This window comes from Nycticebus coucang, chromosome 22, assembly GCF_027406575.1.
Source record: "Nycticebus coucang isolate mNycCou1 chromosome 22, mNycCou1.pri, whole genome shotgun sequence".
Lineage (NCBI taxonomy): Eukaryota > Metazoa > Chordata > Mammalia > Primates > Lorisidae > Nycticebus > Nycticebus coucang.
Genome location: NC_069801.1, coordinates 59,212,779 through 59,240,433, shown reverse-complemented (window position 1 = coordinate 59,240,433; position 27,655 = coordinate 59,212,779). Strand labels below are relative to the sequence as shown.

The 27,655-nt window shown below is 42.2% G+C and overlaps 1 protein-coding gene across 1 annotated transcript in view; it reads right to left on the bottom strand.

The window, feature by feature from the left end:
- Window positions 1-27,655, bottom strand: part of PATJ (PATJ crumbs cell polarity complex component) — a 408,655-nt gene that overhangs the window by 176,167 nt on the left and 204,833 nt on the right. The window contains 1 exon segment of the mRNA XM_053575260.1: window positions 26,157-26,256. Within this exon segment, the coding sequence (XP_053431235.1) occupies window positions 26,157-26,256 (100 nt within the window).

The window sequence follows — 27,655 nt, the reverse complement described above, 5'->3', positions numbered from 1 at the left end:
GCACTTAGCAGGTCTGCATGAATTCTTGCTGCAAAATGCAGGTTTTGTCTCAAATCAGTATTAAATGTGATAAATGATTATATGATTTTTTTGCAAACTGGTAGCTAAGAAGGCCTAGTCTACTGTTCTTTTTTTAAGCAAAGTAAATGAACTCAGAGTACAAATATAGTCATACCCATTCTGGCCCCTGGGACTTTCTTCTGCTCATTTCTTTCTTGGTTCTGTGCTTAGGGCAGGCCTGGTCAAGGATGTCAGAGAAGTAAGTTTCACACTGTCTAGTAACAGAACCAACCATGTCTGATTGTGTAGGATGTGAACTGCATGGGGTTCCAGGCTGGGAAGAGAGAGGGCGTTGTCATCTAATCTCTGCACCACTCAACCAGAGCCTTCTCCCTGTGAGAAACTGTGTCCCAAGGATACAAGGATCCCTCTCCTTTTGATCAAATGCCTTTTCCTTGCTAAGTCATTTGTGTACCACGCTGTGTCTCCCAGACGGCGTGGCTTTCTCCCATTCACACAAAGGCACACTTCCAGATATTGCACAGAATTAATGGTAGTAAAGAGAAGAGAACTTCAGATTTTTTTCTCAGGCTTATTTTGAGAGTTTAACCATAACTGTGGACCTGTGAGTGGCCCTTTCCTTTCCATCTGAATCTTTGGGTATTGTTATCAGCCCTGGTGTCTGACGCTGCCTCTTTCGGTGTGAACATACCTTGCTAAAACTACAGAATCAGAAATCAGTGTTTCCTCCATCTGGAACTGAATGAAATCAAGAGCACTGTAATCCTAGCGGTCTGGGAGGCCGAGGGGGTTGGATTACCTGAGCCCACAGTCTCGAGACCAACCTGAGCCAGAGTGAGACCCTGTCTCTAAAAATAGCCGGGCGTTGTGGCGGGTGCCTGTAGTCCCAGCTACTCGGGACGCTGAGGCAAGAGAATCGCTTAAGCCCAAGAGTTGGAGGTTGCTGTGAGCTGTGACACCACAGCACTCTACCCAGGATGACACAGTGAGACTGTGTCTCAAAAAAAAAAAAAAAAAAGTAAGAAAAGTTGCACATATTTGTTAGCTGCTGTGTCATCACTGGTCCCATATTCACTTTTTCAATAAAGTGACTATATTATACAGGCCTGTCTGGCCTGTTCTGAATCAAAGTGTCATCTGTTCCTCCTTTTCACTTCGAGAGGTTGGGAACAGTGAATGTTCCATGTGCCTCAAGTCATGGGTTTAATATACAGGGGTCCTCAAACTACGGCCCGCGGGCCACATAAGGCGGTGTGATTGTATTTGTTCCCATTTTGTTTTTTTACTTCAAAATAAGATATGTGCATAGGAATTTGTTCATAGTTGTTTTTTTTTTTTTTTTTAAACTATAGTCTGGCCCTCCAGTGGTCTGAAAGACAGTGAACTGACCCCTGTTTAAAAAGTTTTAGGACCCCTGAATAAAATATATGCTCCCTCACCCCCAAGCTGCACATCTTCCAACTCACATAGAAAAAGTTCAAGAGTCTGGCAGACGTTCTTAGATGGCTCATGGTTGACAGACTCTAGGCTAAAAACCCAGAGTTAGGCTCTTAACCATTATTAATTAAAAATCAGTATCTTCAAGGTTTTGTCTGTCCTACCAAAAACAGAACATCTTTTCCCCACCAAAAATCACAGGACTAGTAAGAATCTTAGGAATGATTTAGTCTAACACTTAGTTTAGAGATGAAGACTGAGGCTCCAGAGGAAGCCAGTTACTTGGTCATTGGTCACAGACCAACAAGAGGGAGATTGATTGATTTCTGGCTCCGGACTCATTCCCTCTCCCAGGTAACTCCTGTGGATCATAACTTCTCCTGGGTTCCCTAAGAAAACAGGAATTGCACATATACTTGAGGCTTTTCATACAAGGATAGAAGAATTTATTAAATGAACCCAGAAGACACTGCTTAATCTGGGAAAGTCTTCTAGGCAAATCTTTATGGGTTTGAAATCACAGGGTACGTCAACCATAAGTAAGCATAGAGGAAATAATATAATAAAATATAATGATATTTTAGGCTAAACTAGTCTGATCTGATCTAGTGAGTATTTGATACTACCATGGGTCAGGAAGAATCAGGGTCATGTTTTAGCTGCAAGTTTCTTTAATGTTTAAGCTGACCTTTTCACGGCATAGGGAAAACCCGAACACCTAACCAGCTGGACAAAATTCATGCCATCAAAGTAACAGAGAATTAGAAATAATGAGTAAATCATCAACTGTCACAATAAACAAGTCAACAACTTGTATAAAACAAAATAGTTAAGTATAACACAACAAGGGTAACAACGTTCAACCTTGCACAAAAAAAAAAAAAAAAATTTACCAACCAATAGAAAAGGAAATAAAGTTTAGAGAATTTTGTAATAAGGAATTTTGTGAAGGATACACAATTAAAAAGATGCAAAGCAGGATTTGAACTCAGAGAAGATTCGAAGCTTTAATTTCTATGGTATATAATTCAGAGATTCGGAAACTTTTGTTAAAAAGCCAGACAGTACATCGTTCAGGCTTTGGGAGCCAGATAGTCTCTGTTTCAACAATTCAAACTCTGCTGTTTAAAATTTTAAAGTTTGAAAGCGAAACAGACAATACATAAGTGAATGGATGTGTCTGTGTTCCCACGAGACTTTACTTACAAACGCAAACACAGGGCCACACCCTGCATTGATGGTGCACTGGTCATAGAATGAACTAGACTTTTCTACTGGACCAGGAAATCCACGGTTACTTGCACTGAACACGTTACAACGTATAAATCGTATTACAGATTTGTTCAGAAACTGAGAAAAAGTGAACAGATTTCTCAACGCTCTGTGATCCTAGGTCCGACCTTGTCTGACATAATCATTTTCCTATTCTGCTCCGATGTCAGAGACGCCTGGCTCATTTTCGTTATTGCTATTGTTGGGTTCTATACAAGCCCTCAACTTGCTTGGCAATTGCACAAAATGAAAATACCCTGTTTCCCCGAAAGTAAGACATTGTCTTATTTTAAGGTGTGCTCCCAAAGATGAGCTAGGTCTTATTTTCAGGCAATGTCTTATTTTCGGGGAAACAGGGTACATATAACAGGAACAGTTATGGCTTCTAGGAAGGATTTTCCAAGTGAGCTGGAAAAGAGGAAACTTCAAGAATATGAATTATGTGCCCGCCAATGTGACATGGGAATGTCGCTCCTCTCACTCTCTGACAGGCCGTGACAGTGCTGAGCGCAGTCTTTGGCCTCACACCCAGTGGATCGCTGGTTATTAGAAGAAACGGCCTGTGAAAAGTGAAGAACTAACAGTTATTTTAGATTAAATGGAGGTTACCAGAAGAGTAGACACAGCTGATCAGAACTGTGGATGTTACAGATCTACAGTGAGGTCCTACAAGCGGTGTAACAAGTTACTCTTCTGGCTGACGCAAGCTGCATGGAAAGTGCAGACACACCTTTGTTAGGGGACAAAATCTCAGCGCTCAGCACGTGAGCGACGTGAGGAGCAGAAATTCGAGGAAGAGGGGAGACCACCATCTTCTGACACAGAGGAAGGGCTGAAGGGGAAGATGCATTTTACAATCCAAAACGGAAAAAAAAAAACAGAGGATTACACGGTTTGCAGCAAAAGAAAGGAGAAGGGCGGAAGGAAAGAAACCTTTTGTACTGTGAGACATGCTGGAGCAGCTGGACTTCATCTGGGAGATTGCTTCAAGAAGTGTCGCACTAAAAAAAAATTGTAAAAGTAAACAGAAACGCCTTAATTATTTTATGTCACCTAAAATAGATAATAAAAGCCTCAGATGAGTTCAATATTTACGTGCTTCTCTTTTAAAACTGTAGAGTAATTACAAGTCGGCCACCAACCTCTTTTCCACCCAATATAAATAAGACGATGTGAGGTGGCAGAAAAATTAGGCTGGAATTATCTAAAGAAAGGGGGAAAAAAGAGAACAGAAAAACAAACTCATCTGCCCGTTATTCTACGGCCCACCCTCCCCAAATACATAAATTCCTTTATGATATTAGACAAAATTCTTTTTCCAAGAAAAAGCATTGTTCCACTGGGAGAAAAATGTCCTTTTCTTACGTACTAGCATTGCAGGATGCAGCCCATAAGAAGAACCTTGAAGGAATACATGTAAGTGGAAGAACGGCTCCATCTGCTTTAGAGAGCCACTGTTTGGGGAGAATGCCCACTTTCTAAATGGAATAGATTTGGTCATTCACAAATATTCATTTCAAGACACATTTATTGAAGATGTGCAATGAACTAAACTCTGGTCATGGAGGAGACCAACACCTGAACACCTCATCTCAACACAGAGCATCAGGGCACGACTGGCCATATTTACGGGGGAAGGGGTCATCTACACACAAGGTGGGAGAAACAGAGGTGCAACTTCTGACGGAAGCCACAGGTTCCCGGGGGCCTGAAGAAAACGGAAAGCTTGTTTTTGTAGACTCTGCCTAACACGGATTAACTATCTGCTGAAATACCTCTTCATAAAGATCAAAACAGGTGATTAGACAAACTGCAAATTATTATAGAAATGTGACTTAGTAATAAATCAAAATCCAGTATCTGTCATTTGAAGAACCAATGCATTTTACTTGATTTTGCACAGGAGCAGAACGCCGTCTCCAGAGACTTCAGACGGCACCGACAAACAGCTACTTCAACTCAACTTTGTTATCAAACCATCAACATGGGCGTGTTTCTCTCTGCAGGTATCATCAAAGCATCTCCAAGGACAATCAGACATATTCAAGTGAACAATTAGATGCTACCCACTGGATACAAATGTCTTTGTTTTTAAGCTTTCATACCTCGTGAAACGACATGAAACCAAGGGGTGCTGCCTTCTCCCCACCCCCCTTCTGTCTACCGGCTCTGGCAGATATGGGAAGCCTGGTGCAGGTACATGCAGCACGGAGCCAAAGCCCACTGTACTTAACATGCTAATACTTTGCCATCTAGCCTAGGACAAACATGGAAATATTGAGCAAGTAAAAATATAATTTTTAAAAATTTCATAAATAATTAAAATTTTAAACCTAGACACTCACCCAATCCCATCTGGTTGGTATCAGGACACTTGCTATTTCTCTCCAAAGGTAGCGATTTTTCAGTGAGGGGAGAGAAACTTGCTTACCTAAGAAGGCTGTTCCTCACCTCACTGTGTCCGTGTGATGCCCGCATGAGCTGCACCCCAACTCCCGGCCTCCATTACTGTGTTTTCCTCCCACTTCAGCTTCATTTGCTTTGTGACATTTTTTTCTAATTGGATTTTCCTTTTTTTTTTTTTTCCTTTTTCAAGACAGAGCTTCAGCTGTCACCCTGGGTAGAGTGCTGTAGCATCACAGCTCACGGCAACCACCAACTGCTGGGTTTAAGCGATTCTCTTGCCTCAGCCTCTCAAGTAGCTGGGATTACAGGCGCCTGCCACAATGCTCGGCTATTTTTTGGTTGTAGTTGTCATCATTGTTTGGCAGGCCTGGGCTGGATTCGAATCAGCCAGCTCTGGTGTACATGGCTGGCGCCTTAGCAGCTTGAGCTGTAGGCGCTGAGCCTCTAATTGGACTGTCAATATTAAAATGCAGTTTACTGAAGAACACAGTAAACATTTTTTTCAGAATTTGAAACTTCAGCATGTTTTTAGTGGGGTGGGAATTTTAGTTCCCATGTCTATTTGTCCAGTGAGTGAACGTAAAGAGTAAATTATGAAAAAAGAACAGTAATCAATTTGGTTTTGCAAACAAAACGGATTACTTGAGAAGAACCTTGAAGATACGTGAAGTTAAAACTTGTTAAAAGTATAGCTCCTAGAGTCATTTAAACTTTATTTGTAGAATAAGACTTTTTTAAAAACTCATGAAATTGTATGTATTGAAGAAAATGACATGTGTAAACCTTTTATCACACACAGTGCCTGGAATATACATATCCCAAGAAGTAAAGAAACTGAAGCATAAATTTTATTTCAATGTTCTAAGACTGTGGTGTCCTTGGATTAGCTACCATTACAATTGCTATTTCAGAAAATAAATTCTCGGACTTTTAAAACTGTCTCACACATGTCCCCTCTAGGCACAGATCAGTTCTGTCTGTCCCTTCCCTCCCACACGCTCTGCCCGGGGCCCTCGTCTGCTTTCAGTGACCTCTCAAGTCTGTACCGGCCCTCCAGGCTCAGCCTCTTCCAGGGGCCTCTCAGGCGTTTGTTTCTGCACCTCTATTTTCTCTTCTCGAAATGTTATAAACCTGAGGGGAAAGAGCACATTACAAAGGTGTATTTCTCCCCTTAGGCTTAGAAGTGTGTTAGGTGCTAAAACTCCTCGTTGCTGTCTCCCGAGGGCAACTGAAGCTAAATTACACGCCCCCCAGCCCTTCCAGCTTTCCATTAAAAGTTTCACTATCCAAAAATGGGAATAATAATACTGAGCTGGAAGAGATATATTCAAAATATACGATCTGAATTCTTCAGACTATGCAAGTAACTTGGAGTCTTTAGCAGATCATAAATGTAAAGGAAAAGAGATAAAAGTGACTATTTTAAAAAATACAACACTGTCTAAGTAAGAAAACATAACAGAAACCTGGGGGTGAAAAAACAGGCAGTTTCTACAAGGAAATAATATCGAATGCTACTTAACTTGCAATATTTTACCTCCTTGATTCAAATTGTAATACTTTCTCTTTGTTCAACACTGGATCAATTAAAATGAGTGCTTGATCTATACTCACATACGTAAACTTGAAATATTTGAAGACAGCACAAAACTACTGAAATCAAAGCAGCAATATAAATCCATTTAAAACAATGTGTTTCAAGCAAGTACAGAAGAAAAAGAAAATTCTCTGCACACTGAAGCCTCATCCTTTATTTACCATTCTACAAATAACTTTTTATGAAACATGCCAAAAAGAAACACGAGTAGAAACAGACTTTTGAAGTTAACCGAATGCCAAAGCCTGAACACTGTGTTAGACTATAACATAAGATTATCACAAAGCACTCAAACGCTTTGGACTTAATTGTACATACATAAATAGAAATCTTTAATAAAGGCTGAAAATATTATGAAAATCAATGAACAATTAATCTTGAGCAGGAATCCTGGGAAATAACATATACCACAAAAGTGTGCATCTACTTCGGCAACACACTTACAGTAAATAGCATTTTTTAAAAGTGAGCTCATATTGGGCGGTGCCTGTGGCTCAAGGAGTAGGGTGCCGGCCCCACATACCGGGGGTGACGGGTTCAAGCCCGGGCCTGGCCAAAACTGCGCAAAAAAAGAAAAAAAGTGAGCTCATATTTATTTTAATAAAATGTAAAAGACACAGAAATTCCTAATGACTAGAACACTTGACTCCATTTCTGGAATACTGCTACCGTAGTCCTGAGTGCTCCCCTGTGATTTCTGACGCATGAACAGTGACCACTGAGAATCAGAGGTTGAGATTAAGGAAACTGTCAGGAATTCACTGAGGAGGAGAAAGCATGCATGTATTTATACTCTGGAGAAACAGATTTTAAAAATTAAGAAACTTCCGAAAATAAAGGAAAATGAGCAAACTGCTTTGCGGAGTCTGAGAAGCAGCAGGTAGGATGTTACAGCTCCCGCTGGTTCAGATGTGACAAGTACAGAGACGATGGTGCCCGGACAGCTGAAGCAGCCCTACCCCAGAGTGAAAGAACACAGCACAGGCAGCAGCCATACAGGGGTCTGTGACCCGTCCCTGCAAGGGCCGTGACACTTCCTCTAAGTCAAATCACAGAATTGGCTGCTAGATAGCTCACGACCCTGACAGAAAGAGCTTCAGAAATTATACTTTAGACAAAAGGAAAGTTCTTGCTCAATTATCTCGACAGCACAGCTGTGAATAAGCTTTGCTAGCTCAAACCCAGAATGCAGCATGCACCTTGCTGTTGCAGTAGAAATAACCTAATTTGCGTGTGTGCTGCTGAAAATAACAAGAAGGCTGCTGTAACCTACCTCTGTGCCTCTGCAATTGCCCTAGGCAATAATACTGGAGGAGGAGGAGCCCCGTGATGGCTAAACATTCCGTGTCCTACGTGGATAAAAGAGAGTCCTACGTGGATAAAAGAGAATCTCTGATTCCGATAAACTAATTTTTTAAAAGTCAGGCAAAAGCACACCATTAAACAGAGTATTCTATTATAAAATTATATCGCCAATCTAGTAACAATTTCAAGAACCATATGTTAACAAGGAAGTCAGTGGTAATTGCAGGCATGGACCCCCCCCAACCCCCACCAAATCGAAACTTCTAGGTGACGGGGCGTCAAGAACAATTAGCAAATAATATTGAAGGTGCTATTTCACAATTTAGAACAAGTAGCCCTTTGTTCACTATCATGATTCTTTAAGGCTATTCTGCTTTCACCAACAAGGAAACGCCGAATGGTGAAATTCTCAAAATTAATCAGGTTAACCTTGTCTTAACATGAACCGTCTTCCCTTTTCATCATGGCGAAGTCACAAATTACACCAATAATAATAAATGACCAGGAGGTCTACTTCTCAATCACAATTCTGGAAGGAGATACTGCGCGAACAGCGTTGAGAATTTTGGCACCGAAAACTGCTGGTTTATCCTTGACAGTCTGATAAACTGCTCCACTTCTCAAAACATCAGGAGGGCAATTCCAACCGCCACACACACACACACACACACACACACACACACACACAGGAAAGGAGATTCAGAGGCTTGTTTTAACATACAATCGCTTTCCTCGTGCATAGGTGCCCTCCCTCAAGATAAAAGCCTCAGCTTTAAAGCTTTAAGACAACACTCTGCACCAACACTGAAGGGCAGACTGCATTCGGAAAGACCACACAGCCGCAGGCGGCAGCAGCAGCATCTTACCTGGGAAGCCCCCTTGGACCATGGTTGCACCAGTGCTCCCCTTAGGGTGTCCGCCTTCCGGACAAACACTCAGTGCTGGAAGCAGCTCAGATCCTCACCACGGGCTCTGTCCTCTCTCTTCTGACGACCTTGGGCCTGCCCCCACCCCCACCCCCAGATTTTACTATTTTAAAGGGCAATCTGTCAGACTATTTCCGACACGAGAAGCAATCAATTAAGCTAATTTCAAGCCAGTCCTCAAGCTAACGGTCACGTCTGTCAGCAGGTGAAAGCAGCCGGGAAAAGTACGCAGAAAAGCAACATCCCTGGTTCCCGGCATCGGACCCTCTGATGCTTCACGCTGCTGGCTGTGACATTCAGTTACCCTGCTCGCAACCGCCTGACAGCTCTATTCCAGAACAGGAGGCAATAACGTAACGGGTTATGCTGTGGCCAGCTTCAAATTAATATCATTTTAATGACCCACTTTTCCCACAGAGAAAGAGTTCGTCACATTAGTTCTTTCAAATGCAAATTAAAAGGAAACAGTAGGAGATTTCAGCCTGTCTGAAGTGAGGGCAACAATCATCAACTTTCTCTGTTTCTCCCTGCACCGAATCAGGTTAACAAAGAAGCCGGGAGCCACACTGAACCTACGGCGTCTGTGGCGGACGCCTCTGTGTCTCGGCAGCTTCTCAACGCGCAGCAGAGCAGTCCAGTCTTCACGTTAGCTCTTGGGGGAAAAAATTACCAAAAAAAAAAAAAAAAAAATGCGTAGCTTCAGAGAAACCACTAGAAAAAGGGTGGAGGTTTCTTAAACTCCACTGAAAATGCTACATCCCATCCCCGGTTCACCTGAAGATAGTCATTATCAACCACACTGACTTCAGAATTTCCAATCAATGACTACGGCATCTTCTCTTTGTGAAAGAATAAAAGATCATCTAGATGATCACTACACTACTAAGAGATCTTAATATAATTTTTAATTTGTAGCTACAATAGGTGCATCCAGATTAGATCAAGAGTTGTAGTTGAGAAAGTTTTCAGAATTTAAAAAACCCACTTTTAAAATAGAAAGCCAAGTTCATCACTTTTCTCCAGTTATACGTCTAGAATATAAATTCTACTTATTTTACTTATAAATTTAGAAGGTCCAGAAAACTATGATTAACTGTGTAGGAAATGAGAAAAAGAATTTACATAAAACAAAAAAAATTTTTAATCTTATTTAGCCTTTATGTCTAACACTTTCCCTCTGATTTTGCATGGCCAGAAAACAAAATTAAAAAAAGGAGAGAACAAATCAGCATATTATTCAGTAAGAGGAACATGTAAATACTGTAAGAAGCCACTGAGGCTTATTTGAAAGGAACATTTTTAACATTCTTTAAATGCTTGGTAATAATTGCTGATTGTAGTGACATCTATTGGCAAGGCAGAGATCAACTACAGAATCCACAAAAAAAAACACAAAAAAATAGACGAAATTTTAAACCAAAAAAGCTACTAGTTGCTCCATAAATCTTTATCCCACTAAGATAAATCTTTACTCCTTCTAAGAACTGGCACACCTCGTACAGGGAAAGGCCCCGAGCACCAAAAGAGAACTGAGTCCAGGGCCTGCCCTCCGGAACCAAGTTAACACTCTGGGCAAATTAATCACTCTTGGTTTCAGGATCCTTTAACTGTAAATTAGACGACTCCCAATGAGCTCTCAAGTTCCATCCCTGTCAAGGAAGACACTGATTAATAAACTTTTATTCCTTTTTTAAAGCATCGAGGAAGACATGGATTCATATACTTTTATTTCCTTCTTTAAAGTAATTTACGACTTGATTGCTCTCCTCCTTTAAAAGAGACCTTTTTCTAATTAATAACTTTTCACTATCTCTTACGCATGTGATTCTTTCATTTAGAATTATATTTAGGGACAACTATCGCAGTTTGATTTAATATAATTTACATACCATCAAATTCACCCCTTGCAAATGTACAATTTAAGGATTTTTAGTAAATTTATAGTTGTACAACCATCACAACTGTTCAGAAACTGAACATTTCTACAGCCCCTAGAAATTCAACCAAACTCGATTGCACGCCCAGTGCCAAGCATGCAGTCTTTCACACCAGGCTGCCCTTACCAGCCCCATGCTCCTTTTCACTGCTTGACCGTATTACACTATACGGATGTATGTTTTGTTTATCCATCCACCCAAGGGTGGACACTTGGCTTGTTTTCAGTCCTTGACTATTATCTATAGTGCTATGAACTTTGATGGAAAGGAGTTTGTACAAACATGTGCTTCTGTGTCTCTGAAGTGGACCTGCTGGGCTGTATAGTAAGCCTGAAGCTACTTTTTTTTTTTTCCCCCAAGCAGCTGCACCATTTTACATTGCCACCAGCAGTATAAAAAGGTTTTAATTATAAATATGCTTCATAATTATAAACTATACTGCCTGTCTTTTTTAAATTAAAATAATTCTAGTGGATGCACAGTGGTTTTGGTTTGCATTTCTCTAACAACTAATCAAAAGGTGCTTATTAGCCATTCACACGCCTCTGGGGATATATCAAGTTTTTGCTCATTTTTAAAAATTGGGTTGGTTGCTTTTATTGAGCTGTAAAACAAAATGCTTTCTAAATCTTTTATTTATTTATTTATTTTTGTAGAGACAGAGTCTTACTTTATGGCCCTCGGTAGAGTGCCGTGGCCTCACACAGCTCACAGCAACCTCCAACTCCTGGGCTTAAGCGATTCTCTTGCCTCAGCCTCCCGAGTAGCTGGGACTACAGGCACCCGCCACAACGCCCGGCTATTTTTTGGTTGCAGTTTGGCAGGGGCCGGGTTTGAACCCGCCACCCTTGGTATATGGGGCCGGCGCCTTACCGACTGAGCCACAGGCGCCGCCCCTCTAAATCTTTTAAATAAGCATATTTTGTTATACTATTAAGTTTGAGTGGATTAAATAAAGTTGCAAGTAGAAGTTTTTTCTTGATAGGTGGCATGTGCATGTTTATAATCCCTGCTGCTTGGGAGGCTGATGTGGGAGGATGGCTGGGTAATATATAGTGAGACCCCACCTCAAACAACTAAATAAAGAAGTCTTTACTCTCAAATAGTTTAGTGTACATTTTTTTTTTTTTTTGAGACAGAATCTCAAGCTATCCCCCTGGGTAGAGTGCTGTGGCATCACAGCTCACAGCAACCTCCAGCTCTTGTGCTTAAGCGATCCTCTTGCCTCAGTCTCCCAAGTAGCTGGGACTACAGGTAACCGCCACAACGTCTGGCTATTTTTTTTGGTTGCAGTTGTCATTGTTGTTTGGCAGGCCCAGGCTGGATTTGAACCCGCCAGCTCCAGTGTATGTGGCTGGCGCCCTAGCTGCTGAGCTACAGGCGCCCCATACATTCTTCTGTGTGTGTGTGTTGTTTTTTTTTCCCAAGTAAAAATTACTAAGAATCCTACAGAGAATTCAGTTTTGACCTTGGAATTTGGTTAAAATCTGCTATATGGCTTTGGCTTCCAGAAGACTCATGGTCTGCAAGACACTGGGAAATCTTTCAGGCACCTCTGAACCAGTGTAAGATCAATGGTCCGGTGACAGGATGGATTAACAATAAAAACAACACTGGGTATTAATGGACTGACTCAAGCAAGGCTGACATTTAGATGTACTATTCCTACTTAGGGTTAGCATTCTTGAAGTAACATGGGAGTGAAAAATCTCTTTCTGTGACATGAGCTTGCCATGTCGAAATTCTATCAGTTAGTTGAAGAATAATGCTTATTTATTACTATAAGAGTAAAATATTACAAATAATTAAAGATGGAAATAAAAGCTACTAGTTTTTAAGAATTTAAACAATTTTAAATTTAATAATAGAGGTTATGCTAGGTTACCCACGCTGGGCTCATGCAATCCTCCTGCCTGCTGAATAGCAAGGACTACCACACTTGGCAATAGTTGGTGGTCTTTAGATGAAAAATTAGATAAAAAGGCCGGGTGTGGTGGTTCATACCTGTAATCCCTGCACTTAGGAGGCTGAGGTGGGTGGACCTGAGCCCATGAGTTTGAGACCAGCCTGAGCAAGAACGAGACCCTGTCTCTAAAACATAGCTGGGCCTTGTGGTGGGTGCCTGTAGTCCCAGCTACTTGGGAGGCTAAGGCAAGAGGATTGCTTGAACCCAAGAGTTTGAGGTTGCTATGAGCTGTAACAGCACAGCACTCTACTGAGCGTGACAAAGTAAGACTGTCTCAAAACAAAAAAAAAAATTAAATAGAAAAGGATATAGAAAGTTAATGGGAGAACATAAAGAACATTATGTCCTTTGTCAGGTAACAAAACGTTCATAAAAAGTTAAATATTGCAAGGCAGAATAATAGAGATTAAGTTTTACCCAAAGTTTTTTGGGACTGTTTGGTAAACTAGCACTCACAGTAAATAAAGTAACCTTTAAAATCTCTGTTTTCCATTTCAGACTCCATTTGAATCATTAATTTTTCTCAAAACATTTTCCTCCATGTACTTTCTCCACAGGGAGGAAAGGAGTGATGTCAATCCATGGGCGTTAGAACTACAAACTGATGCGTGATCACTCAGTACTCCTACGATCAACCTACCTCGGTCCAGAGAAAATAAAGAAGAGAAAAAGTACTAGAGAAAAGTGAAGTACTCCTAAATATCTTTCTTTTCTAGTGATCTCTGGTGAAAATAAAGGTGTGATGGCATCAATCTGAGGTGACCAGGGAGCAGTTCAGCACCAGCTATCAATCAATCAATACTGTAGCAGTGCGGTCCACCTGACTTTAAACTGCAAACAACTGACTCGCAACATTTTTAAAAATTAAAGTATAAGAATGTTGGATAAAATTGTAATAAAAATATGCCAGAATTTCATTCTGTAATGGCACTATTTGGACCAAATTGAAGAATTCTGTATTACTGCTGATAATAATAAAAAGTAGTAGCTGGGCGGCGCCTGTGGCTCAATGGAGTAGGGCGCTGGCCCCATATGCCAGAGGTGGCGGGTTCAAACCCAGCCCCGGCCAAAAACTGCAAAAAAAAAAAAAAAAAACAAAAACACACACTTCTTACATAAACACATTTTATACAGTATTATTTCTCATTTCTCACAACAACCCTGAGAAAAGTATATCATCATCATCATCATCCCTGTCTTTACAAATGGGAAACTTAAGGAGAAAGATGCAACTTGCTCCAAGTGAATGGCTGGCAAGCTTAGACGTTCAGAAGCTTAATGAAGGTTCGTCCCAACATACGTCACTGTGCTTGCTACGGTGGAAAATCACGGAAGAAACGATCTTTGTAAATACACACATACACACATATTCACACAGACAACAAATTCCTTAGGCTACGAAGCTAAATTGTTCAAACAATATGTACATTTAAACTTTTTATAAAAAAAAACTTTATATATAAAAACTTTATATATAAAAACTTTTTATATATAAATTTCTATTCCTAACTGTTATTTATTTACAACCTCTCCAACAATGATTAACATTGATTTTGAAAATATCAAGTAATCTGGCAGGCCCCCAAATCTGATTTCATATTAATTTACATTTCTCTCATTATAAGTGAGGCTGAACAGATTTTTGTACTTAACTGCTGAAATCTCTTTTGCTACATACTGTCTGATCTTTGCTTTTTTCTACTATTGTTCATGTATTCTTTTTCTTTTTTTTTTTTTTGAGACAGTCTCACTCTTTTGCGCTGGGGAGAGTGCCGTGGGTCATAGCTCACAGCAACTTCAAACTCTTGGACTCAGGCAATACTATTGCTTTAGGCTCCTGAGTAACCGGGACTACAGGTGCCTACACAACACCCAGATAGTTTTCTATTTTTAGTAGAGACAGGTCTGCCTATGTTCAGGCTGGTCTAGAACTCCTGAGCTCAAGTAATTTACCCATCCATCTTGGCCACCTAGGTGCTAGGATTATAGGCGTGAGCCACAACGTCCAGCATTTTTCTCCCGATTGTACATATATTTATATATGTAGACAATGTTATCTTCATGTAAAAAAATGGAACTATTTTCCTTTATAATTAAAAGGCCTTTCCTTATGCTAAGGGGTTTTTAAAAAATCTTATATACTTTTTTTTTTTGCCTGGGGCTGGGCTTGAACTCACCACCTCCAAGATATGGGGCAGGCACCCTACTCCTTTGAGCCACAGGTTTATACTTTTTTCTTATATACTTCAATATAGAGCCTTGTTCTGTCACCTGGGCTAGAGTACCACTGCTCTAGCTCAGAGCAACCTCAGACTCTTCGGCTCAAGTGGTCCTCCTGCTTCAGCATCCTGAGTAGCAGGGTCTACCGGTTCCTGCCGCAATGCCCAGCTAGTTTTTCTATTTCTTTAGTAGAGACGGGGGTCTTATTAGTGCTCAGGCTTGTCTTGAACTCCTGATCTCAAGTGATCCTCCCACCTCAGCCTCCCAGGGTGGTAGGACTGATTATGCATGAACCACTGAACCAGCCCTTCTATAGACGTCTTATAGTATTTTTTATGGCTTCGGTTATTATAATTACATGATTTTTTAGAATTAATTTGTAGTAGGTTGACAAGCAAAGATCACGACATTTTTTTCCTCTAAATGACTGTATATTCCATCATTTATTGAATAATCTGTCCGATTTCTACCATCTCAGAAAAGATTTTATGTCCTAAATCTAAACAAACACCTGGGTCTATTTCTAGACTGTTCTAGTCTATTTCTAGACTATTTTCAATGCAAGTTTCTAATCAGGAGTGCTGCTGGCACTCTGGGTAAGATAATTTTCACCATATGGGACTGTCCCTTGGCGTCTCAGCCAATCAACAACAACGAGACTCTCTATCCATTCAGACCAGAGGACGTCCGCAATGTGTGCAGATGGCTTTGGCTGTCCCGGCTGGGACGGACAGGAGGCCCCTGCCATCAGCTGGCAGTTGGAGACCTGGGATGCCACTACCATTCCACACTTCAGAGGACTGTCCCTCACAACAAGGAGGCATCAGTCAAGATGGCAACAGTGCCAAGGGGGGCGGGGGACACTCCCGCTCATGTCTAAAAGCTCCAGACTGAGTTTGAAAACCAACAGTTTAGAACAGAGTCAGATACCAGAGGAAGGAAAGTTCCCCCACCTCATCATTTTTCTTTTCCAAAATTGCCTGGCATTTCATTTCCAAGTCAATTTTTAATCCAATTCTTTTGTTAAATAAAAGACTCGTCTACCTAGGATCTGGATTGAAATTACCTTAAACTTAAAGTCTAATGTAGAAGTAATTGGGTTCTATAATAAAATACTTAGTGTTCCATCAGGAAAATCGTAGGTCTATTCCCCCACCCCCACCCCACAAAGTTCTTCAATAAAGTTCTATAGTTTTCTTTCTAAAAGCAGCTTTGAGTTGGGCATGGTGGCTCACGCCTGTAATCCTAGCAAATCAGGATGATGAGGCAGGAGGATTGCTTGAGGCCAGGAGTTTGAGACCAGCCTGGTCTCTTTAAAAAAAAAAAAAAAAAAAACAAAAAAAATTTTTTTTTGTTTTTTTTTTTAATTTAATTTTAATTTTAATTTTAATTTTTGCTTTTTACTTCTGTATTCCTTTCTGTCTAATAAAAATCCTATCTTACCATGGGGAAAAGAATTTCTTTTTAATTAGCTGGGCATATTAATGCATTCCTATAGTCCCAGGTGCTACTTGGGAGGTTGGGGCAAGAGGATTGTTTGAGCCCAGGAGCTGGAGGCCACAGAGAGCTATGATGGTTCTAGTGCTGCAGTCCCGAACCTGCAGGCTGCAGACCAGAATCGGTCAGTGGACTGTGATTCCGGAACGGGGCTGCACAGCAGAAGAAGAAAATGGCAGGTGAGCAGTGAAGCTTCATCTGTATTTGCAGCCTCTCCCCATCACTTGCACGGCAACATGAGCCCCACTTTGAGAAATCTCGGTCGGTCCTTAGGAGAATCTGATGCCTGATGATCTGAGGGGCTGAGGAGGCAACGCTGGTGCTGGGGAGTGGCTGCAAATACAGATTATCATTAACGGAGAGGTTTGACCCCACAGAGATCATAATACATCAATTGCTTGCAGACTCCTGTCAAAACCCTGTCAGTGAGTGACAAGTGACAACAAAGCTGAATCCGTGGCAGCGTTTACAGTGGCAAGGGGGCACCTTAATACAGCTGTGCACCTGCTTCTGCTGTCCGGCTGTAAGTCAGAGTCTCACACTTATTTTAGTCCCCATGTGGTCCTCCCACTATTTTATCTGCCACTTTCATCTGCGGCAGCGCACCCTTGTCTCAGTCACAGTTTGGGTAAGCCCACAGCTAGCCCTAGCAAAAATGAATGAGAAACATCACTGGAGAGCTCTTCAGAAAAGAGGGAAAGACCCCAGGGTGAGGTAGAGGACTGTAAGGCCGCCAGTAAAATGAAAAAAGAAAACACCAAGAGTCCTACCTAAATTACAGGGTCATTGAAACAGGCAATTCCCATTCTCTGAGCCAGCTTTGTTACCACACGGTGACCGGCTCCCTTCCCAACTGCTTTGCCACATGGAGACCAGACATCCTGCATTGTAAAACAAGCCTCTGCAGTTTCTCAAAAGAAAAAAAAAGTGATCAGAAGCAATAATCGCAGGCCACCACTTCGCCACGGTGTTCCACCGAGAGCATCTTTCTCAGGGGTTAACCGCACTGCCAAAGCTGAGAAGCCCTTTGCTGTAGTGGAGCGCTGACCCCGCCTGGTGCTAGGACATTTGCTGTGAACTTGCAGGAGAAGCTGCGGTTAACAGGCGGCATCGTAACTAGATGAACTGGCAGAGGATACTGAGGCACGGTCTTCACAGAGGATTAACATGTCACCATGGCACATGCTCCTGGTGGACGAGTCTACTGACACTGACAAGGCAACACGCTTGTTTTTGTGCGATATATTTTCAGGAGAACGTGCACAGGATATGTCACATGCACTATTGTTGCCAACCAACCCCACAGCTGCAGAACTGTTCAAGCTCTTGAGTGATTTCACGTCAGGAAAACCAATCTGGCCGTTTTGCGTCAGTTACGTGCAGGGATGGACGGGTGGCCACGACGACACAGACGACTTTCTGGTTTCACCACTTAGGTTAAGGAGGTCCCTTTGAATGTGTGGGTTTACACAGTGTGTCATCCGTAAAGAAACGCTGGCTAGCTGAAAACGTCACCTGACCTAAACAGCGCTCTGAAATTATCAGCCACACATGCTCTTAACTCAAGTCCTGGTCATGCAGCTCTCTGAGGAGATGGATGCGGAACACACACGTTTTCTCTTACACACAGAAGTAGGATGGTTTTCCCAAGGTAGATCACTGGCAGAGTTAGTAAAATCCAGAGATTTCTTTTAGAAAAAACAGTCACCCCTGGCACCACACTGCGGTGACACAGCATGGGCAGCAAAGCTCGCTCACATGTGTGACAAATTCAGTCTGCTCCACAAACTCAATCTGTCACTTCTGGGAAGAACATCAACTGTGTCCAAGGTGGCAGATAAAGTGGCTACACTCAAAGCCAAACTGAAATTACGGGGCAACAAGTGACCAGTGGAATTGTTGACATGTTTCAAACGTTAGCAGAGACTTTGAAACACACTGGGCCTGGACCTTTCTCCCGGCTTTCAAACACACTGGGCCTGGACCTTTCTCCTGGCTTTCAAACACACTGGGCCTGGACCTTTCTCCCGGCTTTCAAACACACTGGGTCTGGACCTTTCTCCTGGCTTTCAAAAAGGTTTGAGCCTCAGTTCCCAACCACAAACCCAGAACTGGGAAGGAACAGATCTGGGAGCCATCTGTGACTAAACCAGTGACTAGACTTTGTCCATGTTAGAAAAGGATCAGCTCCTTGAGACTGCAAATAATGGTGGCCTTAAACGTATGTTTGAGACAACTTTAAATCTCCACGCGGAATATCCCGAGATTGCCACAGACGCACTGACAACCCTCTCCCGTTTCTGACATCCTGTCTCTGTGCACCAGGGTTTTCTGCAGTGACAGCAGCCAAAATGAGATTACAGAGTGGAGTGGGCTGAACCAGAGCAACACACTGTGGGGGTCACTGTCTCCGATCACCCCGTCCAGGGGCAGGGAAACAAGCTCGGGCTCCCACTGATTCTGCACTGTGGTGAGCTGTATAATCGTTTCCTTATGTATTATGGCTTAATAATGATAAAGTACACAATAAATGTAATGCACCTGAATCATCCCTAAGCCTCCCCTCCCCCAAGTAGATGGAAAAACTGTCTTCCATGAAACTGGTCCCTGGTGCCAAAAAAGTTTGGGGATCGCTGTTCTACTGCACTGCAGCCTGCACAACAAATGAGATTCTTCTCTTGAAAAGAAAAAAGAAGAAAGAAAAAGAGAAAAAAAAAAAAGGCTTTAAGATTCCTGCGGTGTGGGGTCCCGTTCACGTTTCTACTGTACACTCAGAGGCCAGTGCTAACAGGGAAGTCCATGACACCGAGTTTCTGGGGCCTCGTCGGAGTCACGAGACAGGTCCATTGTGTGGTTCTCACAGCTGTTTTATGACTACTCTCCTGTATGTTACAAAGAGTCATTCCAAAATCTTCTGTTCCCTGCAGTTTAGAAACGCAGTTGAAAGAATGAACACTGACAGTCACAAAGGCTTGGCTGGTGTAAAAGCACTTAACCTCCAAGATCAAAGTGAGAAAAAAAAAGCAGTGTTTGCTGGAGGTTGTGGCTTCTCTCCCCAGGGGAGAGAAGGCCACCCCTTTAACTTTCAGATAAGGTTGGGTGACCTGTGAGGAAACAGAAGTCAAGCTATCTCACACAGAAGCTTCGACACGGGACAGGGGGCACAGCTGTGCAGACAGGGCCCCTCTGAGCACCTCCAAGCTCCGACACTGGACAGAGGGCACAGCTATGCAGACAGGGCCCCTCTGAGTACCTCGAAGCTCTGACACTGGACGGGGGGCACAGCTGTGCAGACAGGGCCCCTCCGAGCCCCTCGAAACTCTAACACTGGACCGGGGGGGCACAGCTGTGCAGACAGGGTCCCTCCGAGCACCTCGAAGCTCTGACACTGGATGGGGGGCACAGCTGTGCAGACAGGGCCCCTCTGAGCACCTCAAAGCTCCGACACTCGACAGGGGGCACAGCTGTGCAGACAGGGCCCCTCTGAGCACTTCGAAGCTCTGACACTGGACGGGGAACAAAGCTGTGTAGACAGGGCCCCTCTGAGCACCTTGAAGCTCCGACACTGGACAGGGGGCACAGCTGTGCAGACAGGGCCCCTCTGAGCACCTCCAGCAAGCACAGATTTTCATCGCATCCCCCCGTGCAAGTCACATACCCTGTGTTATCAATTTTCCCAAATATTGAGTTTCTCTAATGTGTCAGAACTAAGAGGGTCACTAGCCTCACAGAATTTGTAGTAAAGGTTTAATAGGAAGACAGACATTAATCTAATAAGTACATGACAAATTATATTTTACTCAATGCTAAAAAAGAAAAATGCAGGAACCCATATTGGACTAAGCCAGGTAAGGTTTTCCAAAGAAGGTGGCAGACAGTATACTTGCTCCTAACTCAGCAGAAAGTGTAACACTTGCTCCTAACGCATTTAAAGAGTGGGTGAGAATGGCACACAGTAGGTGCTTAAATTACTGAAAATGTGGTGACGACCATGTAAAGAAACTATGGCTGGTCGCTGTCAGCAGGAGTAAGAATACACAGAAGGGAAGTGTCACTGTGGGGTCAGGGGGTGGCAGCGCTGGTGACACCAATCAGAGCTCAGCACGAGAGGCGACAGGCCAGCTCAGGGGAACGTATTATCATTTTATTTTTCTGAAAGCATTTAAAGTGCTAGTGGGAAATGGACATGGCATATTCCCAAAAGCCAAATGATAATATGGGTCAGGAGATCAGAAGAGAATGAAGGCTGGAAACAAGGCCTTGGGGTCAGCAGGTGATCATGGACAGAGTGACCCTGTCACACCTGCAGTCATCTTGACTCTTCGATAAGACAACCTGGTTTTATTAAATTCAGCACCACAAGGCAAGTCAAAGGTTCCTGCACCATCGACACACACTGACAAACCCTGCAACCTTTGCTAATGGTAGTTTTATCAACAACTAAGCCAGTGGTTCTCAACCTTCCTAATGCCATGACCCTTTAATACAGTTTCTCACGTTGTGGTGACCCCCCCCAACCATAAAATTATTTTTGTTGCTACTTCATAACTGTAATTTTGCTACTGTTATGAATTGTAATGTAAATATATGATATGCAGGATGCATTTTCGTTGTTACAAAGGAGTGGTGACCCACAGGTTGAGAACCGCTGGACTAAGCTTTGATGAAGTACATCGTATCTTTTTTTTTTTTTTCGAGACAGAGCCTTAAGCTGTCGCCCTGGGTGGCATCACAGCTCACAGCAACCTCCAACTCCTGGACTTAAGAGATCCTCTTGGCTCAGCCTCCCAAGTAGCTGGGACTACAGGCACCCACCACAACGCCCAGCTATTTTTTGGTTGTAGTTGACATTATTGTTTGGCAAGCCTGGGCTGGATTCAAACCCGCCCGCTCTGGTGTATATGGCTGGCGCCTTGGCCAGTTGAGCTACAGGCGCCGAGCCAGTACATCGGATCTTAATTGCTTTTTTTTTTTCCTCTTTTGTTTTGAGATGGAGTCTTCTTTGTCAGCACTATTAGAAGCCCCTGGCATCATCACAGCTCACTGCAAACTCCAGTTCCTGGGCTGAAGTTATCCTCCTGCCTCGGCCTCCTGAGGTGTGCACCACCATGCCAGCCTAGTTTTCTAGTTTTAGTAGGATGGGGGTCTCATGTTTGCCTCAGACTGGTCTCTATCTCCTGATCTCAAGTGATCCTCCTATCTTTGCCTCTCAGAGTGCTGGGATCACAGGTGTGATCTGCTATACACAATCTCATTTCTTAATTCTTAATTGTTTTATAATTCTCAAAATTCAAGCAATGTTGGTTCAGTTGATGGTTATAAGACTTCTTATGATAATTAGACTCCAGGATGAAATATGTTCAACTATGCAAGTTGACCTAAATACAAATGCCTATTACATAACACACTTTGTATATTGGTTAAGATATTTAATTCCTACAATAATCTTAATCATTACTATGATTATCTTATCAAGCATCCTGTCTCTTCTTCCCATTACTTCCCTGTTGCTAAATTAAGTTACTTTTATGTCTCCAGCCTCCATGACCTCTCGGTGGCACTCCACACACAGCTGGACACTGGGAAGGGAAGTGGCAAAGCCCTCGTGAAACACCGTTTCCTTGTGAACTCCACAATGCCATAATCTCCTGACGTGTTCTTAGACTAGGATGCTCCCGTGGTGCCTCTTGGGACAGGCGCCAGGCTTGCTCTTTGCTGCCGGGCACACAGCATTCCTATGTAAACTCCTCAGCTCCTGTGACTACCTAGAGTGGTTTCAGAGCACGGTCCCTGGATTGGATGTGTGCGTATCACTGGGAGCTCACTAGGAATGTAAATTATCCTCCCAGACTAAGACATCAGCAACTGGGGGTATGGCACATCGATCAGTGTTTGAAGGCACTTTCCTGGGACTTCTGATGCACCGTGCAGTTTGAAGACCACGGATCCGTATCGGTATTTTTTGTAATTCAGGTTGCAACTCATTGGCAGGTCACAAAATAAACTGAGTTGCGATGAACATTTTAAAGTATGAAATAGAAGAGAAAAAGAATAAAATTCACCACAATATAACGGTAAGCAGTATTTCACGAAAGCTTTGTTTTACTGATATGTTCACGCCCCCGTGTGTACGCACCTGCCCATCCACACTGGGTAAGGAGAGGCCCGTGGGTCGTAGTCTGCAAAGGAACCTGAGCTGTATGAATTCAACATCAGAATAAATGCCTTGGAGGAGGCAATTTTAAAATTTATTTTAATCTTATTCTTTTATTTTATTCATAGTGCTCGTGACCACTTAAGCTGCCTTCCTGTTTACCATCTTCCTCTCCTGGTAGAATCTAAGATAATGAAGGGAGGGCCACGTTTCCCTGCTGTGCTCCCTAGGACAGTGTGAGCACCCCCACTTCTTGACTGGATGCACTTTGTAATTAAGCAGCCGCTAAAGCCTTTTAACATTGCTTAAAATCATGTGTACCTCATGGCTGTGATCTCCTTGGTGGTCTGTGGCTTGAAATCCAGCCACTTCACAGTCACAACCTTGGAAAAGTCAGGCAATCATATGATTTCACCTCTGCGAAAACAAACACTTAACCTTTGGACAAAACGAATCTGCTGAGACAGTGACCAGCCGCCTCAGCTCTACACAGCTGTACTGAGTATTCATTTCATAAGAGGTAAGGAACAAAGAAAAACCCATGGGATCCATTTCAAAAGGAAACAGAGGAGGGCAGGAGGCTTTAGGCTCACCTGCATTTTAAATATGCTCCATCTAAAAAACACCCCCATACGCTGCAAACGCTTCCGGAGAAAGTTAACAGTAAACTTGATAGGATATAAAATGGGAAGAGAATGGACATCGGGAAGGGAAAAAGGAGCGAGCAAAACAGACAGGGAAGTCACGTGCACAGCCTACACAGGTGTGCTGGAGGTGCTGTGAAACGTGGATGCTAAGTGTCACAATCTTTTTCTGCGTTTAGTACCGCGTGGATGCGCCTGTGCATGTGGGACTGTATCTTTGGGGAGGAAGCTGCTGCTCTGCTTATCTGAGGACCTAAAAGCTACATTCACACGAGAACCCCAAATCACACCACCCCTGTTTGTGCTAGAGTAATGGGTTCTAAGTCACAGTAAGTACAGATGAGGGCACAGCCTCTGCAGTCAGGGCGCCGGGGATGGACCCCCATTTCCACTATTAGCTATGTGACTTTGGATACATCCCTTAATTGCTCTGGGCCTATCTCCTTATTTGTATAACTAGAAACTTCATGTTGACTGAGTTGATAATATACGTAAGGGCTTTTTATTATTATTTTTTTAATACAAGTAGCACTTTTTATTGCTTGTCTTTTACTTTATTTTATTTTTTTGCAGTTTTTGGCTGGGGCCAGGTTTGAACCCACCACCTCTGGTGTATGGGGCCAGCACCCTACTCCTTGAGCCACAGGTGCCACCCCCTAAAGGCTTTTGCACAATGCTCGGCACATGGCAAACCAGAGCACTTACTAAGCACCAGATTCTCACACTTGGCTCTTCAAGTGCTTTTCCTTCTCCGATTGTCACAGCACTCCCATGAGGCAGGTTATGAGAAGACGTCCTCTAGCCCCTTACAGATAAGCAAGCGTCAACCGTGCAGACGTTAAGTAACTCGTCCAGGAACTCACACTTCTAGTGTCAGGTGCACACCCAACCCAGGTCTCCTAATAACCCGGCCAATACTGGCATTCCAGCATCCAGAAATTATAAAGCATCATCAATCTATTCCCATTCTGCTGCAGTCACCCGCATATCTCCATCACAATACAGAAGTGAATTACACACGTGTACACACATATCAACTGTGTCCGTCATTCATAGCTCTCCAAAAACAGGCTGAGAACCAAAGCACCGCAGTACACTTGTCCAATTTTATGCTCATGCCCTGTATCCTCTTTTTCAGGCTGATGACTCCACCCGGAATAAACAAGCTGTGTTTCATTTACCCCATAGCAGACTCATTTGACACTGTTACTCAAAAGCAGTGGGTATTCAACAAAGATTTGCTGAGTAAATGAAGAAAATAATGCATAAGAAAGACTCTCTAACATCAAAGTACAAATCAAGTTCTTATAAAGTCAAGTTAATTACCGTTTTCCTGAAAATAAGACAGTGTCTTATTTTAAGGTGTGCTCCCAAAGAGGCGCTAGGTCTTATTTTCAGGGGACGTCTTATCTTTCCTGTAAGTAGGTCTTATTTTTGGGGAAACAAGGTATTATGAAGTTGCATTTTGTTTTTGTTTTTTTTGTTTGTTTGTTTGTTTTGAGACAGAGTCTCACTTTATCACCCTCGGTGGAGTGCCGTGGAGTCACAGCTCACAGCAACCTCCAACTCCTAGGCTTAGGCGATTCTCTTGCCAGTCCCAAAGCAGCTGGGACTACAGGTGCCCACCACAATGCCCAACTATTTTTTGTTGCAGTTTGGCCGGGGCTGGGTTTGAACCCACCACTCTCGGTATATGGGGCTGATGCCCTACCCACTGAGCCACAAGCGTCACCCAGTTGTATTTATTTTTATATCTTCTATTTGTGTTTATTATTAAATTTAGAAAAGTATAAAGTTAATAATTATTATTATTAACAAAAAGAAGAGCTATAATATTTGTTGACAACTTACTACATGGCAGGCTAAAAGCCTTATTAGCACCTTATTTTAATCCTCACTATAATTCCGAATTCTAGGTACTATTAATATGCTCTTTTTGTATGTTGATGAGCATATACTTAAGGTCACCCTCCAAGAAGTGCTAGAGTTAGAATTTCGACTCTTTCCATTTCTAGATCAAATTTCTTTTCTATACTGTAAAAAGGGAAACATTTTTTAAAAGAAACATATAATATACATTTCACATGTCATAATATTTACCCATTTAAAATGTATAAGTCAGCGGTTCTTAGCATATCTCCAAACGGTATGAGCATCCCCAACATCTAATTTTGTAAAATTTTCATTATTCCCCAAAGAAAATCTACACATACGCTGGCAATCGGGTCTAAATACGTATATCGTATACACATAGATGAAAGGCAAATTATTTTGAATAAACCCTTCATAAAATACATGTATGAATGTATATTTGATTCAGCTAATGTTAAAAAAAAATGATGAAACGAATTCCCAAAAATACGACTTGGTGGGCTCTTCTGTAATCTTTCATGAGCAGTGTCAATGTCACGTTAGGTAAGACTAGTTAGTAATCTAGAGTTGATGTCTACGTGCAACTCGGATTTATTCTGAGTCAACTTCCAATTTCAAGGATTTCTTAGAATTTCTGTATTCATGACCAAATAGGATAATTAGGAGATAATATGCGAAAAATAGCATCCAACACAGCTTCCTTCCACATCTGCTCTGTTGGCGTCCAGGAGAAAAGCTTTGGAAGTAAAGCCACGAAAGTTTCCCAGACATGGGTTTTCTTTCCGTCATATGTTGATGCACATTGCGGAAGACCCCACAGCCCCACATTTGATCATTTATGAGTCATGAAAACCTAATTTAGTAAATTCTGCGTCTGCCCTGAATAGCGCAGAGGAACTCACCGTCGGGAAGGGCACATTTCTCGGCGTCTTCATCGCTGTCCTCGGCCGGAGCTCTGTAAGGAGGCGGCAGCTTCATGGGGGGCGGAGCAGCTCCCTGCCTCTGAGGATGCAAAATTGGAGACAGGGGTTAATTGCCTTTGTACAATTCTCTTCTTCCATGACAAAAAACGTAATAGGACAGTCTGAAAATATTTTTACTGTACCCAACTTCAGTCCTATCTTGAAAAACAATCATTTATCTCCTCTGTCTAAGCTTTTATATAAAAATGACTATGATGTAAACACACCAAGGCAGAAAGCAGGAATTCAGAAGCACAGTTTTTAAGACTGTTGGTCTAGACGATCTCCTCAGAAGAATCTATCACTAGAACGTATTACTTTCCTCAGTGGGAAAGCCTGTTACTTATTTTTTCTTCACTCTGTGGAACCTGAATTTTCTTTGTCATTAACCCAGTAATACAAATGAGGGGCACCTCTAAATAAACCTAAAGGTAAAAAATGTCCAGTGTGCTGATTCTACATTTAAACTATTTTTTTTTTAATTGTGGAAATTACAGACCTTATTCTTTAAAAAATACTTGAAATACTAAGATTTTCTAACTGAAAAGGCAATCCTCTATAATCTACAGACGGTCAACACACACATCAATGTTTTGAAAAAGAGAAAATCTTGTGATAATTATTTCTACGTAAGTATCCTTTTAATTCACACACCAAATAATACAGCACATCCCTATTGGGTTCGTATACACAATCAAAGTAGAACAAAACTCTATAGTCAGATTACCTTCACAGAATGAAGACATTTTCTTGAGCGATGAGAAAAATAAAACATGCCAGACTTTAGTGAGAGATCCAAGCGGCTGAGAACAGGAGCCGATATGCCCAAGCACTCCACAACGCCCAGTACAAATGGCTTATGCCACAGGGTTTCAATCAAGTACATTCAATTACGCTTTATATGACAAAACCACTAATGGCAGGATACACTTCCGTAAGTGGACGGTGACCGGTCCATTACAGAAAGCTGGGAGGTAATAAATTTCTCCAAAATAGAAAACACTATTTGGGAGTCATAAAAGAGAACACACACCCGTATTTACTTAAGATAATGTCGAACCAAAGCGGTGACTCTAGATATTTGTAGAAAATCCAAAAATCGATCAAAGGCAAGAGACTGACCAAGGGAGAGAGGGTGCCAGACGCAAAATGCTTATTAAGCAGCAGGACAGAACAGGAATGTGATCACTCTGAAAGTTGGGAAACGCAGGAGTGACTGAAATGAACGGCAAAGGCAATTGAATCCCTCTGGCAAAGCTTTTCCTCAGCACCAAGTTACATGATGACAAAGACAACAGTCAGAACAGAGACAGCCAGATTTTAAACACTAGGAAGAGTGAGAAATTCTCCTTAATAGATTTTTTTTTTTTAATTTAAGGGGAAATTGCATAACCGACTTACTGAATTAACGTCCTCTGATTCTTTTGAAAATATGGAAT